Raw genomic sequence first — 18,074 nt, forward strand, 5'->3', positions numbered from 1 at the left:
TTTCTCTATGGTGGAGGATCTCTCTTTGGTCACAAGTTTGGAATCTGCACTGCTATATTGAAATTCATTTGGATTTCTCGTTCACTTCATCACTTATGGACTTTTATTTCTATTTTCACTTTTTGGTTTCCCTATGATTACCCATGGACTGATTCTCATGTTTATTTATATTTTTCTATTCATTACCATTTAATTTGTTTGCGCTGCACTTTTTCATTATTACAACAACTGACATTTCTCACTCCAAAATCCCTACATTTGGAAGAGGGTCTTTCTCTTCCATTAATGTTTTCTATAAAAAATTATAATAATACATTTTATTCAATAATGTAATCAAATCAAAAAACAATAACATTTGTAGGGTGCAATATTACTAGTCACTGTAATACTAGACACTGCATATTAGTTTAGTAAACATCCCGGGTGTGATAAATTTTGAAACACGGGACTGCACAAAGTCCGACGTCACAATCAGGACAATGGAACCTTGTTTCCTTTCTGATTTTCTTTCCACTGCCATCTCGCTTCGAGCAACAAACCACGCACATCCTTGTAGGTGCTGACTTTTTCTCGGTTGGTGGGATGTAGTCCATGAAGTGACGACCAGTCAGACGTTCTGGATTGACAACGCCAACTGCACGACGTCCAGCTCTATTCACAGCCATTGATGGTGTTTGGTGGTTTACAAAGATCCGTTCGGTAACTTTCCAAATGAAGTCAGCATGAATCACAGGCTTGTCGCTCTTTTTTTTGAGCAGAATGAAGGCATTCCACAAGCATTGCTCAAGAAGATGCCTGAAGATCTTCTTGTAGTACTTCTTTTGATGTTCCCTCATTGCTGGGTAGAATGTCATTGCTTGGCCTTGGTCGGCTCTATCAACACCTCCCATGGTGTTATTGTAGTCTATCAGTACTTGCGGCTTCATGATTTCTTTCCCACCTTTTGTGCGTACCATAGCAGTGGAGGTATTATGAACTGTACTCAATAGGCACACATCTTTCCTGTCACGCCATCGCAGTGCCATCATTTTGCCTTTCTGCCAGGCAACCATTTCTCCAGTCTTCAGCTTCTTATTGCCAAACATTGGCGGCATGTTGCGCCAGTTAGCCCTAGCGGTTCCATAGGCATCAGTTTTGTTTTGTAGAAGAAACTCATAAAGTTCAGGAGACGTATAGAAGTTGTGCGTTGTTACGCAATAGCCCTGATTTAGCAATGGCTCAATGAGTGAAAGAACGGAAGATGTTGCCATTCCATAGCTGCTGTATTTTGGATTGAATTTTGTTCCTTTCCCAGTGTATAGGACTGAATTCCAAATGTAGCCAGTTGACGATTCTCATAGCATGTAGGATTTTACACCAAATTGTGCTCTCTTTGATGCAATGTATTGTACCCAGCTGTGCCTTTCCTTGTAGGCCATTAGATTTTCATCTATGCTGATATCTCTTTCTGGCACATAACTCTGTTGAAAATTCTTTAGAATCATTTGAGATACTTCCCAAATTTTCTTGAGTTTTGGTGCAGGATGAGTAGTTTCATCAAATTCTTCATTGTTTTCAAAGTGTAAATATTTCATGATCAGGGAAAATCTGTACTCTGACATGACCGTGCCAAAAAATGGAGTGGCAAGTAATTTATTAGTTGTCCAATACCACTTCTGGAGGGGTTTCCCCACCACTCCCTGAAGTATTATTAGGCCCAGAAATTTCCAAATGTCATCTTTGGTCACTGGTTCCCACTTCCTGCCTCTTGTAAACTTCTGATGCGTAGGAGACGATTGTTGCTCTTGGTATCGGTTTGTTTCAGTAACTATTTTTTCAATAACCTCATCGGTCAGAAATAGTTGCAAGTATGCCAAGGGGTTGTCATCTTCAACGTCTACTTTCATACCAGATACTCCAGTAAATGGGAATCTTGGGGGCGCTGCATGATCCGTACCACAGTCAATAGAGCACCAAGTTCGCACATCATTGAGCTCAGTCGCAGAATCGTTTCTGTCGTCACTTTCATCGTCTGATGATGAATTTCCCCACGAATCACTATCGCTCAATTCTTCAAATGATTGTAATTCACTATCGCTGTTTTCAAGCTGATCTAAAACCGTTTTTGACCTACAGGGGCGCTTTTTGGATGCCATGGACGTTCTCAAGTTTCCTGGCAGAAAGAATAGTAAAAGTTCAGGCAGGGCACTGGACAAAGCACTGGGGAGAAAACTGATGTAAAATTATTTGATACAGTAATATAATCCTAACAGATTACAATGTATTATGTGTGTGTTATGTTTTGAATTTGCCAAAGGTTCCGCCCCCATGCATTACAACACTCTGGATTATACCGCAATATCCAGGTACAGGTACTTACCTTGTACCTAGGATCCCGCAATGTACTCCCACTGTATCCTCCGCCCGATTTGTCTGTGTTCCGGGTTCCCTTCCCTGCGAGTGTTGTAACGCATGGGGGCGGAACCAATGGCAAATTCAAAATTCCTACCAGTTCATTTCTTTATTCATGGACCTTAGTCAGAGAGTGAGGAAACAACGAGAACTGTCTTTTATAGGAGTGACAGTGATGAGGGGATTATAGGTCGAGTGTCCCCACCCCCTCTATCACTCATTGCCATCTTCCCAACACAAGAAGTCCTGCGCTTCCTTATTTAGTCCATGATTTAGTCATGAATAACAGCGGGGCTGAGCCCCACCAGAGATCAGAGAGTGAGGATGGGGGAGAACAACCAAGATGAAGACTGGACTGATCCTGAAGACCACCATCATTGGGTTACTGACTCCTCCCTCATTATCACTTTATGTTTAAAGAGGAGTTCCACCCAAATTTGGAACTTCCTCTTAACCCACTACTCTCCCCCTTACATGCCACATTTGGCATGTAATTTTTTTTGGGGGGGGAGTGGGGGCTTCAGCACGAGTGGGACTTCCTGTCCCACTTCCTCCTTCCTGTAGGCGACTAAGCTTAGTCGCCTTCAGGAAGTGGCTGCTGTTGGCGATCGCCTAGGACACGTCACAGGTCCTAGGCGATCTCCTGGCCAATTACAAGGCGCGGCGCCGGGCCGCTCGCGCATGCGCAGTGCCGCGCCGCTCGCGCATGCGCAGTGGGTGCCCGGCCGTGAAGCCGAAAGCTGTCACGGCCGGGTGCCCACACTGAAGATGAAGACGCCGGCCGGGGAGGGAGGGAGAGGAGCGGAGCCCCGGCCGGCGCGTCGCTGGAGCAGGTAAGTGCCTGTTTATTAAAAGCCAGCAGCTACACTTTTTGTTGCTGCTGACTTTTAATAAACACACAAATGGCTGGAACTCCCCTTTAAGGTTCCAAAGTTTGAGGATGTTATTACATTATTATCACCATGTAAAAGTCTGTGCTCCAATCACATCATCAGATATAAAATGTCCAGCTGGTAGGAAATGGGTGCAAAAGTAACACCTATGTACAACTTATTATATAGAATGCAAAAGTTAGAACTATATATTATAAAAATGATGTATAATATAGAGTATATAGTGCAGGGATCAGGAGTATGTAATGTACAATATAAATTATACATTTCAAGGGTCAGAACTCAATATTGGTATTCAGTGAAAATGTTTACATGAGACAAGTTGCAGAGATCCCACACCGCTGCCTCCCATCTCCTAAAAATGCACTCAGTGACTTGGGTCTGAGACTATACAGACATATCCCTCCACCCGGCACAGCCAGCAAGTAATCCTTGGAGAATTTTTCTGTCAGAGATCTTGCTAGACCCGTACATAGGGGAGAAGTTTCAAGATTCTTAACCCTGGTGCCTCTGTTGAGCAATGCCTATGGTGAGAAATCTACATTTTTGCTGCGAGCTGAACCCCAGAATCTCCATAAATCCAGTCTAGAGACATAAATTGTGTCTGCAGCACAGAGAAGGAAGATTATCCGAGAGAAATACAGGAATACAGGACGGGGAACACAGCTCAGGAAAGTGACCAGGGGATTACAGGCTGATATCACCCAGTCCCCGCCCTACTCTGGACCAATCAGTGAGCAGTATGAGTGGAGGAATGGATTTAGTGTTAATGACCCACCTGTGCTGATCTCTGTAGGAGTGTCCTCCTCTATAAATGTCCCCGTTATTCCATCCTCCTCCATAGACTGCTGATCATCCCTCACATACGTCTCTTCTTCTGATTTCACCTCAAATTCTATATCGATTGGATCTCCACTCTAAATCAAGAAAATGACAGTATCACATGTAAAATATAAGCTCACATAAAAAAACACACCACATTATCTCCACAAGTCCATGTTTTAGAAGAAACTCTGTACCACCAACCTTGTAATGATGAGGGATGGTTCGATCTTCCTGTGTGGAATCCCGGGAATACAGAGGACGGGGACATCTCTCTGGTGGGTTCCCATTACTGGATCCATCTGTAGGAAACACACACACTGACTGAATACATTGGCCCGGATTCAGAAAGCAGTTACGACGGCGTATCTCCAGATACGCTGTCGTAACTCTGAGTGCGGACCGTCGCATCTCGGCGTCTGATTCATAGAATCAGATACGCCTCAATGTTGCCTAGATACGAGCGGCGTAAGTCTCCTACGCCGTCGTATCTTAGGGTGCAATATTTACGCTGACCGCTAGGTGCACTTCCCTAGACTTCCGCGTGGAATATGTAAATTAGGTAGATACGTTGATTCAGAAACATACGTCCGCCAGGTGCATTTTTTTTACGTCATTTGCGTAAGGCTTTTTCCGGGGGTAAAGTTACCCCTCATAAAGCAGGGGTAAGTCATGTTAAGTATGGACGTCGGAAACGACCGAACAGCGTCATATTTTACGTCGTTTACGGAAGTCATTCACGAATAGGGCTGTACGTAAGTTACGTTCACGTCTAAAGCATTGACAGTTTGCGGCGTAATTTGGAGCATGCACACTTGGAAACGTTCACGGACAGCGCATGCGCCGTTCGAAAAAAACGTCAAATACATGGAGTCACAATTAATTTAAATAAAACACGCCCACATCATCCACATTTGAATTAGGCGTGCTTACGCCGGACCACATACGCTACGACGCCGTAACTTAGGGCGCAAGTTCTTTATGAATACGGAACTTGCGCCCTAAGTTACGGCGGCGTAACGTATCTGAGATACGTTACGCCCGCCGATAAATACACAATTGTATCTGAATCCAGGCCACCGTTTCTATGTGTTTATCAGATGATGGGGGATCTAGGTGGAGCCTCCGTACTGCTCTCTCCTTTACAATAAAGTCTCCTCTTACCCGGTGATGTGAGGGGCGGCTGATTCTCCATCATGACGTCCTTGTAGAGATCCTTGTGTCCTTCTAAATACTCCCACTCCTCCATGGAGAAATAGACAGTGACATCCTGACACCTTATAGGAACCTGACACACACAATGATACAGTCACCATCCAGACACACCCCTTGTCTGTTACTGGATAATGTCCCAGAATTCCCGGCACCGCTCACCTCTCCTCCATCATCTCTCTGGTGACTTCTAGAATCTTCTTTGTATTTCTCTATTCTATCAGGGAGGGAGGTGGAGGCAATGTGATGGTCATATGATCTCCAGACTTCACAGGAGGAAAACTCTAGAATATGAAGACAAATAGTAAATTCAAAAGGTCTCCATGTTATTAAAGCTCCACTGCAGACTGAGGTATAATTTACTTACACTGGACCCCCCACACTATGCAGGATAAACGCTTGTAGCTTTTAACCTGCAGGAAACAACAGGCAGGACGAGGAATAGCAAGAAGGAGCTCAGAGACAAATGCGAATATTGCTCAGGCAATGGGAGATTATCTCAGCATGACTTACATAATGAAGGAGATGAGGGGGAGGGGAGGAAATTACTAAGGCCCCTTTCACTCTGGGGCGGGAGGTGCGTTGACGGTAAAGCACTGCTATTTTTAGTGGCGCTTTACCGTCGGAATTGCGGCGGTATTCGGCCGCTAGCTGTGCGGTTTTACCCCCTAGCTAGCGGCCGAAAAAGGATTAATTCTGCCTTGTAGAGGCGCAGTGCTGGCAGTATAGCCGCGATTTCCCATTTCTTCCATATAGAAGGAGAGGTGGAGGAGCAGTAAAAACCCCGCTCCTTCACCACTCCAAAGATACAGCTAGCAGGACGTTTGCAGCGGTCCTGCTAGCACACCCCTCCAGTGTGAAAGCCCTCAGGCTTTCACACTGGAGAAACAGCAGCCGCTGTTTCAGGTTGGTTTGCAGGCACAATAGCGCCTGCAAACCGCCCCAGTGTGAAAGGGGTCTTAAAGGGGTTGTAAAGGTTCATTTTTTATTTTCTAAATCGGTTCCTTTAAGCTCATGCATTTTCCTTCGATTTCCCTTCTAAATTTATTTTTTCTTTGTCTGAATTTCTCACTTCCTGTTTCTCCTCAGTAAACTTGCCACCATCATCTGAGCGGTGGTTAGTCAACCAGGAACAGCTTACTGAGGAGGAACAGGAAGTGAGAAATTCAGACAAAGAATAAAAAACATTTAGAAGGGAAATCAAAGAAAAAGGAAAGTGAACCAACAATGCACTAGCTTAAAGCAGAGGTTCACCCAAATAACATCTATATAAGAGAGCAAATTCTTTATACTACTAACATGTACAGTAGACACTTTTTGTTTTTTAGGCTGTACATACCTTATTATCGCTCCAGGACTTTCACACTGGAGCGGTGCGCTAGCAGGACCTCTCCAAAAGTCCTGCTAGCTGTATCTTTGGAGCGGGGTTTTTACTGCTCCTCCACCTCTCTTTCTAAATGGAAGCAATGCGGTGGGGGGCCTTATCCGCCAGGGGGGAACTTTTTCTGAAGGACATCACTCATCTGGGCGAACTCCCAGATTACATTGCGCCTCAGGATAGAAACGCCTACTCCCGCGGGAGTGAGTACCCGGAAGCCGAATTTAAAATAGCGATAATAAGGTATGTACAGCCTAAAAAAAATAGTGGCTACTGTACATGTTAGTAGTATAAAGAATTTGCTCTTATATAGATGTTATTTGGGTGAACCTCCGCTTTAAAGGAACCTATTAAATAAAAAAAACAAACCTTTACAACCCCTTTAAGGTGACCACAGATACATGGAAATTCAGCTGGTTCAGCAGGGATCGGTCACATTTCCATCCATGTGTGGTCACTGCCGGATAAAAGTCACTCGATCAGCGGCTGCAGCCAATAGCTTCATCACTGATCTGTGTATTCTGAGAGCGGAGGAGCGCCCCCCATTGTCAGAATACAATAGTGCAGCGGGGAGGATTCCCCCATCCCCCTCCAATGTGTAGATGAGGGGAAATCACTTCAGTTTTTTTTTACTCAGTCCACTGGCTGAACGATAAAACTGAACCATGTATGGCCAGCTTTGGAAGGAAGATATATTAATCATCAACTGATCCCCCTGAATGGGTTAATCTACATTTCCACACTATATATGTGTGTATCATCATCTGCTGGAGATAAAAGACGTCACAGTGACTATGGAGGAAGAGGACGGACATGACGGGGTTACTGGGTGTAAATAGAAAATAAGATCTTATTACCTCCTCTGCTGCCGATTCCAGCGATGTCTCCTTGATTCTTCCTCCCGACTCACCTCTCACCCGGAACTTCCTGTCTGTACCTGACATCACTTCCTGTCTTCCATAGAGACTTCCTATCTGGGTAGAGGTGAGATCACCATCTTGTGGAGCGCAGAGGAACTGCAGCCCAGAGAAACATCTCATAATGTGAACACGGCCTTGTGCTGTGTGTGTGTGTACTGTATATCCTTATAGATGGGTCATCTCCACTCCCACCAAGGGGGGTAGAAATACTGTATATATATATTTGTTTACAACATTTTTTATTAGGTACATAAAGTTTACAAGTTGGGGGGATTGTCACATGGTATACAATAATTGAAAGAAATTCTTTATGAAGGTTGAGGGGGATAGAAATATATTGATAATGTGAAAAATATACTACAGCGCTAATTAAATAATCAATTCCACGTGCACCTAAATAAAAAAACAAATAATATAGCTGCTATCTTGAGTAATACCAAATCCAAACAGTGAAACATATAAAATATAGATGCGCTAATATTAACTTAAAAGGTGATAAAACGTACAAAGAAAAACTAATCAGGGAGAATACTCCATAAACTGTGAATTACTAATATGTCCTTAACCACTTCCCGACGGCCGTACGACTATATACGGCCGCCGGGTGGCTCTACTTCTCTGGGAGGCCGTGTTTTTACGGCCGCCCCTTTTCGCGTTCCCCGCGCGCGCTCCCGAGCGCGCAGCGGGGAACTGCTGTGCTGGCCGTGTCCCTTGGACACAGCCAGTCACAGATCGCCGTGAACGGCCAATCGGAGCGGCCGTTTCCTAGGCGATCTGTGCGGCCAATGAGAGATGATCTCATATGTTTACATATGAGATCATTTCTCATTCCCGGCTCTCGCAGACAGCGGTGCTGTCAGGGGAGAGAGGAGACGGATCTGTGTCTCTTGTACATAGGGACACAGATCGGTCACCCCCCCAGTCACCCCCCCTCCCCCACAGTTAGAACACTAATTAGGATACACATTTAACCCCTTCCTCACCCCCTAGTGTTAACCCCTTCCCTGCCAGTCACATTTATACAGTAATTAGTGCATATTTATAGCACTGATTGCAGTATAAATGTGAATGGCGCCAAAAATGTGTCAAAAGTGTCCGATGTGTCCGCCATAACGTCGCAGTCCCAATAAAAATCGCAGATCGCCGCCATTTCTAGTAAAAAAAAAAATTTATACAGTAATTAGTGCATATTTATAGCACTGATTGCAGTATAAATGTGAATGGCGCCAAAAATGTGTCAAAAGTGTCCGATGTGTCCGCCATAACGTTGCAGTCCCAATAAAAATCGCAGATCGCCGCCATTTCTAGTAAAAAAAAAATGTATACAGTAATTAGTGCATATTTATAGCACTGATTGCAGTATAAATGTGAATGGCGCCAAAAACGTGTCAAAAGTGTCCGATGTGTCCGCCATAACGTCGCAGTCCCAATAAAAATCGCAGATCGCCGCCATTTCTAGTAAAAAAAAAAAAATAATAATAATAATTCTGTCCCTTATTTTGTAGGCGCTATAACTTTTGCGCAAACCAGTCGCTTATTGCGATTTTTTTTTTTTTTTTTTACTAAAAATATGTAGAATACGTATCGGCCTAGACTGAGGATAAAAAAAAACGTAAAAAAAAAAAATTGAGCTATTTATTATAGCAACAAGTAAAAATATTTTTTTTTTTTTCAAAATTCTCGCTCTATTTTTGTTTATAGCGCAAAAAATAAAAACCGCAGAGGTGATCAAATACCACCAAAAGAAAGCTCTATTTGTGGGGAAAAAAGGACGTTAATTTTGTTTTCGAGCCACGTCGCACGACCGCGCAATTGTCAGTTAAAGCGACGCAGTGCCGAATCGCAAAAAGTCCTCTGGTCAGGAAGGGGTTTAAGTGCCCAGTAAGGAAGTGGTTAATTAGTGCACAGTGATTAGCAGGATTCCATGCAGGGAAAAAATCACTCTCTTCAATCTGAATGCTAATCCAGCCCTCCACCGCTGTGATCAGATGATACAGGCACTCACAGACAGGGATTGCATGAAAGAAAAGAGAAAAAATCTCATTGCGCAATATTCGATGACAGATCAAAAAATGTAATCAGAGCATTGACATATGCACTCACGAATCCCGGCTTTCAGTAAAGCATGAAAACGCCACTCAGTATGTTGTTTCCTCAGCTCGATCCGATGCACTCGGATTCGATCGCAGGCTCCTCCCTACGCGTTACGTCACAGGCACGCGACTTACTCATGGGTTCATACGTTATGAGAATGGCTTGGGGTTTAGATAGCCTTCTCATTGACAGCGTTTACATTAGTGTGAGCAACCAAAGGGAAAGACAAACATCATTGCGGCAAAACTTTACTCACATAGCTGAATTCTAGTGAGATCAAATGTCGATGCATAGACACACATAATTTTAATAAACAAATTTAAAAAAATGTAATTGATATAAAACTTTAAAAACATTCTATGTTGTTTGCTATGCGGATGGTGCATTTGCATTTGCATATGCAATCTACTGCCCTCTTGTGGCCAGATATACAACAAGCATAGAATAAGTAGATGAACATTTAAAAATACAATTAAATAGATGCAACACTATTCAATATTATCAATAAAACATATAAAACCATCAAAAATATGTAATAAAAATTGTACTAAAGAGTTAAAAGATTATTACTATAATAACAGTAATAAAAACCATCATAATGAATAAAAATCAATATATATTAATAAAATTAATTATTAATACAAAACCAAGAGTATGTTTACGAATTGGAAATGCCACCACAACAATCCCAAGGAAATGAAATTTTGGGCCATTGCCAAATACACTCCACACTGGAGGGGCAGTCATAAAGTAAGGGAATTAAGTAAAACTGAGTCTCGCTGGATACATGAGATGCAGACTCTATCTCCCAATTGCCTTAATATCGAATTTGATTTAAATTGCTTCATTTCCAATTCGTAAACATACTCTTGGTTTTGTATTAATAATTAATATAATCGCTTCTCGGCCTTTTGGCTAAGATCAAGTGTAGTATCTGTTCTTATCAGTTGCCAATAGGTGGTGCTAAGCTGACTGTCCCCGGTACCCTGTGGCAGGGGGAAAGGGATGGCAGTCGGCGGACGCTAAGCCTGTTGGTGTGGAGGTGGAAGCCTTCTGATTTGGACAGAGAGGCATGAGGTCGAAGCCAAGAGGCCGGGTCCCTGGCCGTTGGCCTGGATTTGGTGGTAACTGCCCCAGTCAGTTGTTCTGGAGGGAACCCTTGCTTCTCCTTTAACCGGGATGGAGCGGGTAGTACTTCCAGAATGTGATTAGGTGGGAGAGATAGGGGTTGTGGGTGGAGTCTGCGTCAGTAGGCTCTCCCCGACCTCTTCTCCCACCTTCCTGGCTGGGAAGGGTGCTGCCGGTCCGGACCGGGGGCTAGGGACCGTTGAAAAGCCCGTGGAGATTGTGCCCCTGGAGTGGCAGTCCAGGGGTGCCATACATTGCACGAGTGTTTGAGGGGCACTCACCGTGTGGCACCTTCAGGTCACTCATCTCCACACACACCTTTTTGACACCTGCCGCTAGGGCCCGGCCTTTTGGCTAGGACCAGTGGAATTTTTGTTTCCTGGCCGGAGGGCCGGCCAATGTATAGCACATTGGTCACTTTTCCTCACTCTCCCATCTTCCTTCTCCCCACTTTCTTTTTTTATTTTCCCCGTGTTTGTCTGTTTTGTCACTTTTTTTGTTAGGTGCACTGCACTTTATGTGTGATGAGTAGGGTGCAGGTCCTCGGACCCGCTCTGAAAGTCTTGGGAGTTGGTGGACCCGGCCTTCTGGCTAAGTTCGCCGGCTCTCCCTTCGGGGGAGCCTCACCGAGGAGGGTTCTGTTCCGGCAGTCCCTCTGAGGATGTTGGGTCCTTGTGGCTTCGGCTGCTTGGACCAAGATGGGTCCATATGGCTTCGGCTGTATGGACCACAGTTTACTCTTTTCCCTGCCAGGAGCCTAACGCCCCGGGGGATCAGAGCTGGGTCCTCTTCGGAGGACCGCTTGACGATGCACCCGTCACAGTTTTTTGTTGCACCTCTTTATGTGTGTGCACATTTTTCCTGCACCGGGTGGAGTTTTTGGGCTGTGTTTTGCACGCCACAGGCTTTTCAACAGAAAAAAAATGTGCTGAATAAAACAAAGTTCAATGCTTCCAAGCATGCATCGACTTGAATCTGAGCATGCGCGGGTTTTGAACCAATGCTTTCTGTACTAACCATCGGTTTGGACCGATCGGGCAGCAGTCCATCGGTTCGAATTTAAAGCATGTTTTAAAATTTTGGACCGAAGGACAACAGACCGATGGGCTATACACACGGTCGGTTTGGACCGATGAAACTGAACCTCGGGCCATTCTCATCGGTTTTGTCCGACCGTGTGTACACAGCCTAAGAAGTGTTCTCTCCACTGCACAGATTCACCTGGCAATTCCCAGGGTGAGTGAGTTCACTCAGAAAGTGTGTATGTTTCCAGTAGAGCCAGCAATCTCTTATTTTAACCAGGAGTTATTATATGCAGAAGTTATCAGGAAGAGGGGGCACTCTGGCTTCTTCAGGGAGTACGACAAGCTCTCATTTCCAACAATCTGATGCTCCTTCTGTTTCAACAAGATAGTGCCTTTGCTGCTCTCAAGCTTTGGGCTTTCCAATGCAGTCCCCAGTTCCATTAGGAGTACTGGGAATACACAAAATCTAAACAAGGATCTTCACTTGGGTGGAGTAGGACTTTTACGGGGCTTTTTATCGGATTTTGGAAAGGAGTGATAGCAGATAACTGGGTTCCCAGCATGATGGCTTGCGACTACATGTTAGAAATCCTGAGACTTTCCCCTCCTCATTTCATGCTTCTTCTTTTTTTTCTTTGATTCTGCAAAACAGATTTGCTCCTTATTTGCAAACTTGTGATCCTCCTTTGTTTCAGGGAGTGATTTTGCATTTATCTTCTATCGTTCTATGGTTCCAAGTCCAAGACCACTAGGCAATGCTCATCCTCTTCTGGATCTAAATGCAGTGTGACTGTCTTCAGTCCCTTTCTCTGTCTAAAAAAAAAAGAGATTTTAGGGGTCTGTTTAGATCTCTGATATCTCATACAAAATATAAAAAAAAGGTAAAAACAAGATGTAAATAAAAACAAAAAATCATAGTAAGGCCTTGTTCACACAGGGAATACTACAGCATACACTCCTGTGAGGCTGTGTTTACCTGCATGGGAATGCACAGATGTTCCGTGCATCCCTGTGTAAGCAGACCCGTTGATGTCAATTGGGATGTAGCAACTGCATGAACACAGAAGCTGCTCCTAATTTGACATCTGTGTGAGTCCGGGTGCATGTCCCTGAGTTCACACTGTGTGTGTTTGCAGCTGTGTACCCACACCCACAGGGATGTCAGATTGGGTGCAGCAGCTGTGCCTGTGCAGCCACTGCATCCTAATTGAAATGAATGGAACTGACTGCATGCACGGAACATCTGGGCATCCCCATGTGGGCCTCCACAGGTGTGCACTTTAGTACGTCCCATGTGAATGAGTAGGAATTTGGCTTTTTTTAAGTTATGTTGTGTTTGTCCACTAATAAAGATTTTTTTGTGAAAACACACATATTAATTCTACTGGTCATGTGCTTTCAGAAAAATATATGGTTTGGGGGTCTTTAACAAACTCTGAAAGCTATAATGGAAAAATGATGACATCAGATTTTTAGAGTAAATTGTTCTTATTTACAGTTTTGCTTATCTTTCGTTTTCACCTTTTCACAAAAAGGCACTGTAACGGAACCCCAAATGGGAACGGGGTTAAATCCGTTCACGAGATTCCATTCCATCCAAGACAGCTTATCGACACTCCAACCAACAGGACCCGATCCATCCCATTTCCCAGAATAAGACGAAACACCACTCTGTGCTTTCTGGTTTCAAAATGAAGACTGCTTTAATGGTTTCTTCTCAGCTTTTTATGCAGTTACAAGCAGGTGACCGTAATCAAAGGGAAACTGAATACTCCACCCCCCTTCACACCATGGGGCTTCAATCACATACTTTTATCAATAGAATTCACACAAAATACCATCACACAATGAGTTCCCTTCAATCCACATCTTTAGACAGACGTTCTGTCTCCGACAGACAGGTAGTCACACCTGGGCATCAATAGGCTTTAAACCGTGTTATCACACGATGGAAAGGTCTAGGAGCAGACCTGAATTAACACCTTTACACAATGGACAATGAAATGTCTAGGAGTAGATGCAATTAACACCTCTCAAAAGAATGTGTCCCCACATTGAATAAGCTGACAACTTGTGATATCTCAAGACATCCTGCAACCATGAATTATTATTAATGTCCCCTGTCCTGTAATTTACGATATAATTTCTCAGTCACCCTATGGCCCTATCGGACATAAGGTGACCCTAGACATAAGACTCCTTGGTGACGCCGGTACAGGAGTACCCCTTATCCTTACAAAGTCTCTGTTTGTCCCGGGTCATTCTGTTACAGGCACAATTCAAAATATACAAATATTTGCTATTTATTAACTCAATAAAGCCTTAACTTTTATATTTAGTAGGAATTTAGGAGTTTTGTAAGCGTTGCCATGTATGTATCAACTAATAATGCTTTTAGTGAATTTTTAATGAAAACAGCGAATTTGATAAACATTTTCACAACTATTGTGGGACCTAAAGAAACCAGTAATACGTTTTTTTTTTTATTACACAAGCCATGTGATTTTAGAAAATATATGGTTTGGGGGGTCTTTAACAAACTCTGAAAGCTGCAAGAGGAAAAAAATACTATAGAAAAACTGCAAATTATCTGGCCATCTGAATTTAAAAGTGGATTGCAGGGCCTGGCAGTGAAAGGGTTAAAATTCTAGTAACCACTCCCCCTCCAGTAATGGATGTTTGCCAGGTGTATTTTTCTCAGCTGTCAGCAGCCTTCATCTGAAGGTGTTCCAGAGCACGGTCAATGGTGAGGCTCTGCTGATATGGACTTCTGGAGTCCAGGTTCAGTGGGGAAATGGGCAAGTGTGTCTTAAGATTGTGATAGTCGGTGAACCACAAAGGGGTTAATATGGATTCTACTACTGTTCTGAATTGTAAAGTTTAGATAACATTGCGTGCACGCTTGAAAGTAAGACTCCGACACGTCCGTGCAGATCCGTTACTTCCTTATCTAATCCTTTATTACAGGCAGTGCTAAATTCTTTTACACACAGCACGATACATCACTAATATGTTAATGTGAGACTAATAATAACATCTGATTGGCTGACATACAAGAAGAGAACAAAAATGTGATGGTCAAGCTTGGTTGTCCCTCTGATCTGTCTTCACTTCCGCATTCCTAAAGATGTGTGGGAGAAGAGGGTATCCGCCATTTCTGAAGCTGATTTGAGTAAGTAAGGATTACAGCAGTGGTGGACAGCAATAAAAAGCAATATCGACTTTATAGTATTGTAAAGATGCATAGAGAATAGACATTTTCTAATTTATCATTATGCTCATTACATTCCTTCACAGACATACTGGGGCAGGGAGTTCCAGAGGATGGGAGAGGCTCTGGAGAAGTCCCGAAGGCAAACATGGGAGGAGGTAACAAGGGGGCTAGAGAGCAGGAAGTCCTGGGAGGAGCGGAGGGGACGATTTGGGTAATGGCTGTAGCTGCATGCATTACCCTGGTACAACCACTTGAAGCCAAATGACGTACAGGTACATGATTTTGCAGAAAGTGTTTAACAATTATTATTATTCTCCAGGGCCTCTGCTTTCAGAAAATATATGTTTGAGGGTTTTATCTAATCTTCAGGCCCAAAATCTGCATTTTACCATGTGTGCAAAAATAATGGAAAAACAGTTCTGGCAGTGAAAGTGTTAATGTGAGCTAGATGGGATCACTCTGCTGTGGTCACACTCTAATCATTAGAGCTCCCCCTAGCTGCAGCCTGGTAATAACATTGCTAGGAGGTCTATTTATTTATCTGCTCCATACTTCCCATCTTTATATAAACGTCTCCTGACATTTAGGGGTCTATTTTTAATAAAATGCATAGTTAGCCTTGGGGAAGTACATGTACATTCCTTCTCTGTCAATGGTGGAAAAAGGTGAATGATAGGCTTCCTGCAGGTTGATTATTTTCCATTGGTTTAAAATTGAAAAGTCTACATAGGGCCACTAGATGGTGCTAACTTCTAGGATACTTGACGCCAATTAGCTAATGGTCAAATTTGGTATTTTAACCAAATGCCAACTACGCCATAGCCAAAAGACGGCTACAGCGCGGTCGGCTTAATCTGGGAGGGCGCCCATGGACGTCGTCCCAGAATCTTGCTCCTGTGCGCCCCTGAAGTATCCGTGACCCGGCACATCACAGATCACGGTAAATGGCCGCTGATAGCGGATGTTTACCATGTGATCGCTCTGTCTAATGACAGAGCGATCACTTGTAAACAAACCAGCATCATGTCATGATGCTGGTTCCTCTCTCTACCGATCGGTACAGTGTGAGAGGAGGGGGGGGAGAGATAATTTGCAGCAGCGCTGTGGGCTGGATCTGTAGTGCCCATTCCAGCCATGCCCATATCCATACTCTGCAAATACCCTGCAATACTCATCCGTCCATCCATACTCTGCAATACCCTGCCAATACTCATCCATACTCTGCCAATACTCATCCGTCCATCCATAGCTATACTGAGCCATCCACATCCACGGCTCATCCATGCCACATCAGTTCGCATCCATTCCACTCAGGGCCGATCCTAGGGTCACAGGTGCCTGGGTGCAGAAATATTGCTGGCGCCCCCACATGGGTGTGGTCATCTTACTAACTCCTCCCCTTTACAAATGTTTCTATGGCTACGACTCAAGCACAGAGATGCTCCCCTAAGAAGTCTTCATTAGTGTCCCCCATCAGAGTTCCCCCCAGCAGGTGGCCTCCATCAGAGCCCCCCCAGCAGGTGGCCTCCATCAGAGCCCCCCCAGCAGGTGGCCCCCATCAGAGCCCCCCCCTAGATCAGTACCTGTCCAATAGATCCCTGTAGCTCGGGAGCAGAAGCACATTACAGGGGGGCAGGACATACATGGCATCTTTGGTTACTAGGAGGGTGGCACTCGGAGAGCATTTCTGGAAGTGCACGGGATGATTGGCAGCAGCTCAGGCCAACCCGGAAACCTCTCATCACAGTCTATGGGAGAAGAGCCGACACACGCAGAGGGGGCAGGGCAGACAGGAGACTACTCCACGTGCACCGGACAGAATTAATTAGTGGAGCCTAGTACCGGAAAGTGTTCCGGTACTAGGCTCCGCTGTGGTACCCAACACGGATTCCGGGGACAGCGGGAGGAATGCGCTCTTGTCAGTTGCCAGTGGAGAGAGCAAGCGGGATGGGGAACCGCAGCACCTGCTACATGCGCTCCGCCTCTGGACACAGACAAGGAGGAGGGAGGGGAGCACTTTGGAGCTTCGGCGCACACACCTCTGTGGCGCCTGGGTGCAGAGCACCCCACGCACCCTGCCTAGGATCGACCCTGATTCCACTACAGTGCCTCAAAGTGTAATTAGATAGTCAAATTAGACTTGAAATGTATGCCTCTAGAATGCCTGCTGGTGCTCCCTGCATGTTGGGCCTCTGTATGTGGCCACGCTGTGTAAAAGTCTCACACATGTGAAGGTGCTCCCTGCATGTTGGGCCTCTGTATGTGGCCACGCTGTGTAAAAGTCTCACACATGTGGTATCGCCATACTCGGGAAGAATAGCAGAATGTTTTTTGTGGTGTAATTTGCAGTATGCATATGCTGTGTGTAGAGAAATAACCTGCTAATATGACAATTTTGTGGGGAAAAAAAAATCTTGATTTTGCAAAGAATTGTGGGGAAAAAATGACAACTTCAAAAAGCTCACCATACCTCTTTCTAAATACCTTGGAATGTCTTATTTCCAAAAAGGGATCATTTTGGGGGTATTTGTACTTTTCTGGCATGTTAGGGTCTCAAGAAATGAGATGGTACCGATTTGTACTTATTTTTACCAAAGATATGTAGCAGTAAACATTTTGGGCAAAATGTATGAAGAAAAATTAAAAATTTGCTAAATTTTAACAGAAACAAAGACCATTTTTTTTTTTTACTGAATTTTCAGTTTTTGAATTTATAGCGCAAAAAATAAAAAACCCAACAGTGATTAAATACCACCAAAAGAAAGCTATATTTGTGTGAAAAAAATTACAAATATTTCATATGGGTACAGTGTTGTATGACTGAGTAATTGTCATCGCGTTGAGTTTAAGGCTCTTTGTCTTGCCTATCGCGCTCATCATGGGACGGGCCCGCAATATCTGAATTCCTTGATAACGCGATATTCTCCTGCACGAGCACTTAGATCACTAACAGCTGGTCTTGTCACTTGCCCATCTGCCCATTTGCTTACCTTTGGG

General features: G+C 44.1%; 2 protein-coding genes and 1 pseudogene across 2 annotated transcripts in view; 1 reads left to right on the top strand and 2 right to left on the bottom strand.

The window, feature by feature from the left end:
* LOC120935221 (oocyte zinc finger protein XlCOF22-like) overlaps positions 1 to 1,250 on the bottom strand; it is a 26,819-nt gene extending 25,569 nt beyond the window's left edge. Inside the window, exon 1 of the mRNA XM_040347388.1 lies at positions 540 to 1,250. Coding sequence (XP_040203322.1) covers positions 540 to 1,250 — 711 coding nt within the window. The remainder of the gene's footprint in view (positions 1 to 539) is intronic.
* On the bottom strand, positions 303 to 4,098 carry LOC120935824 (piggyBac transposable element-derived protein 4-like). Its single transcript, XM_040347884.1, has 2 exons — positions 4,063 to 4,098; positions 303 to 2,152 (listed from the first exon to the last, which is right to left on the bottom strand). Exon 2 carries the CDS (start codon positions 2,133 to 2,135, stop codon positions 1,335 to 1,337), a length of 801 nt encoding a protein of 266 aa, XP_040203818.1. The 5' UTR covers positions 2,136 to 2,152; positions 4,063 to 4,098; the 3' UTR covers positions 303 to 1,334.
* Positions 4,099 to 10,605: 6,507 nt separating this feature from the next.
* Positions 10,606 to 10,736, top strand: LOC120938678 (annotated as a pseudogene).
* Positions 10,737 to 18,074: the final 7,338 nt, after the last annotated feature.

The sequence above is a fragment of the Rana temporaria genome, chromosome 4 (genome assembly GCF_905171775.1).
Source record: "Rana temporaria chromosome 4, aRanTem1.1, whole genome shotgun sequence".
Taxonomy (NCBI): Eukaryota; Metazoa; Chordata; class Amphibia; order Anura; family Ranidae; genus Rana; species Rana temporaria.

Coding starts and splice junctions, on each gene's coding strand:
- LOC120935824 (XM_040347884.1), bottom strand. CDS start 2,135: ATGGCATCCAAAAAGCGCCCCTGTAGGTCAAAAACGGTTTTAGATCAG.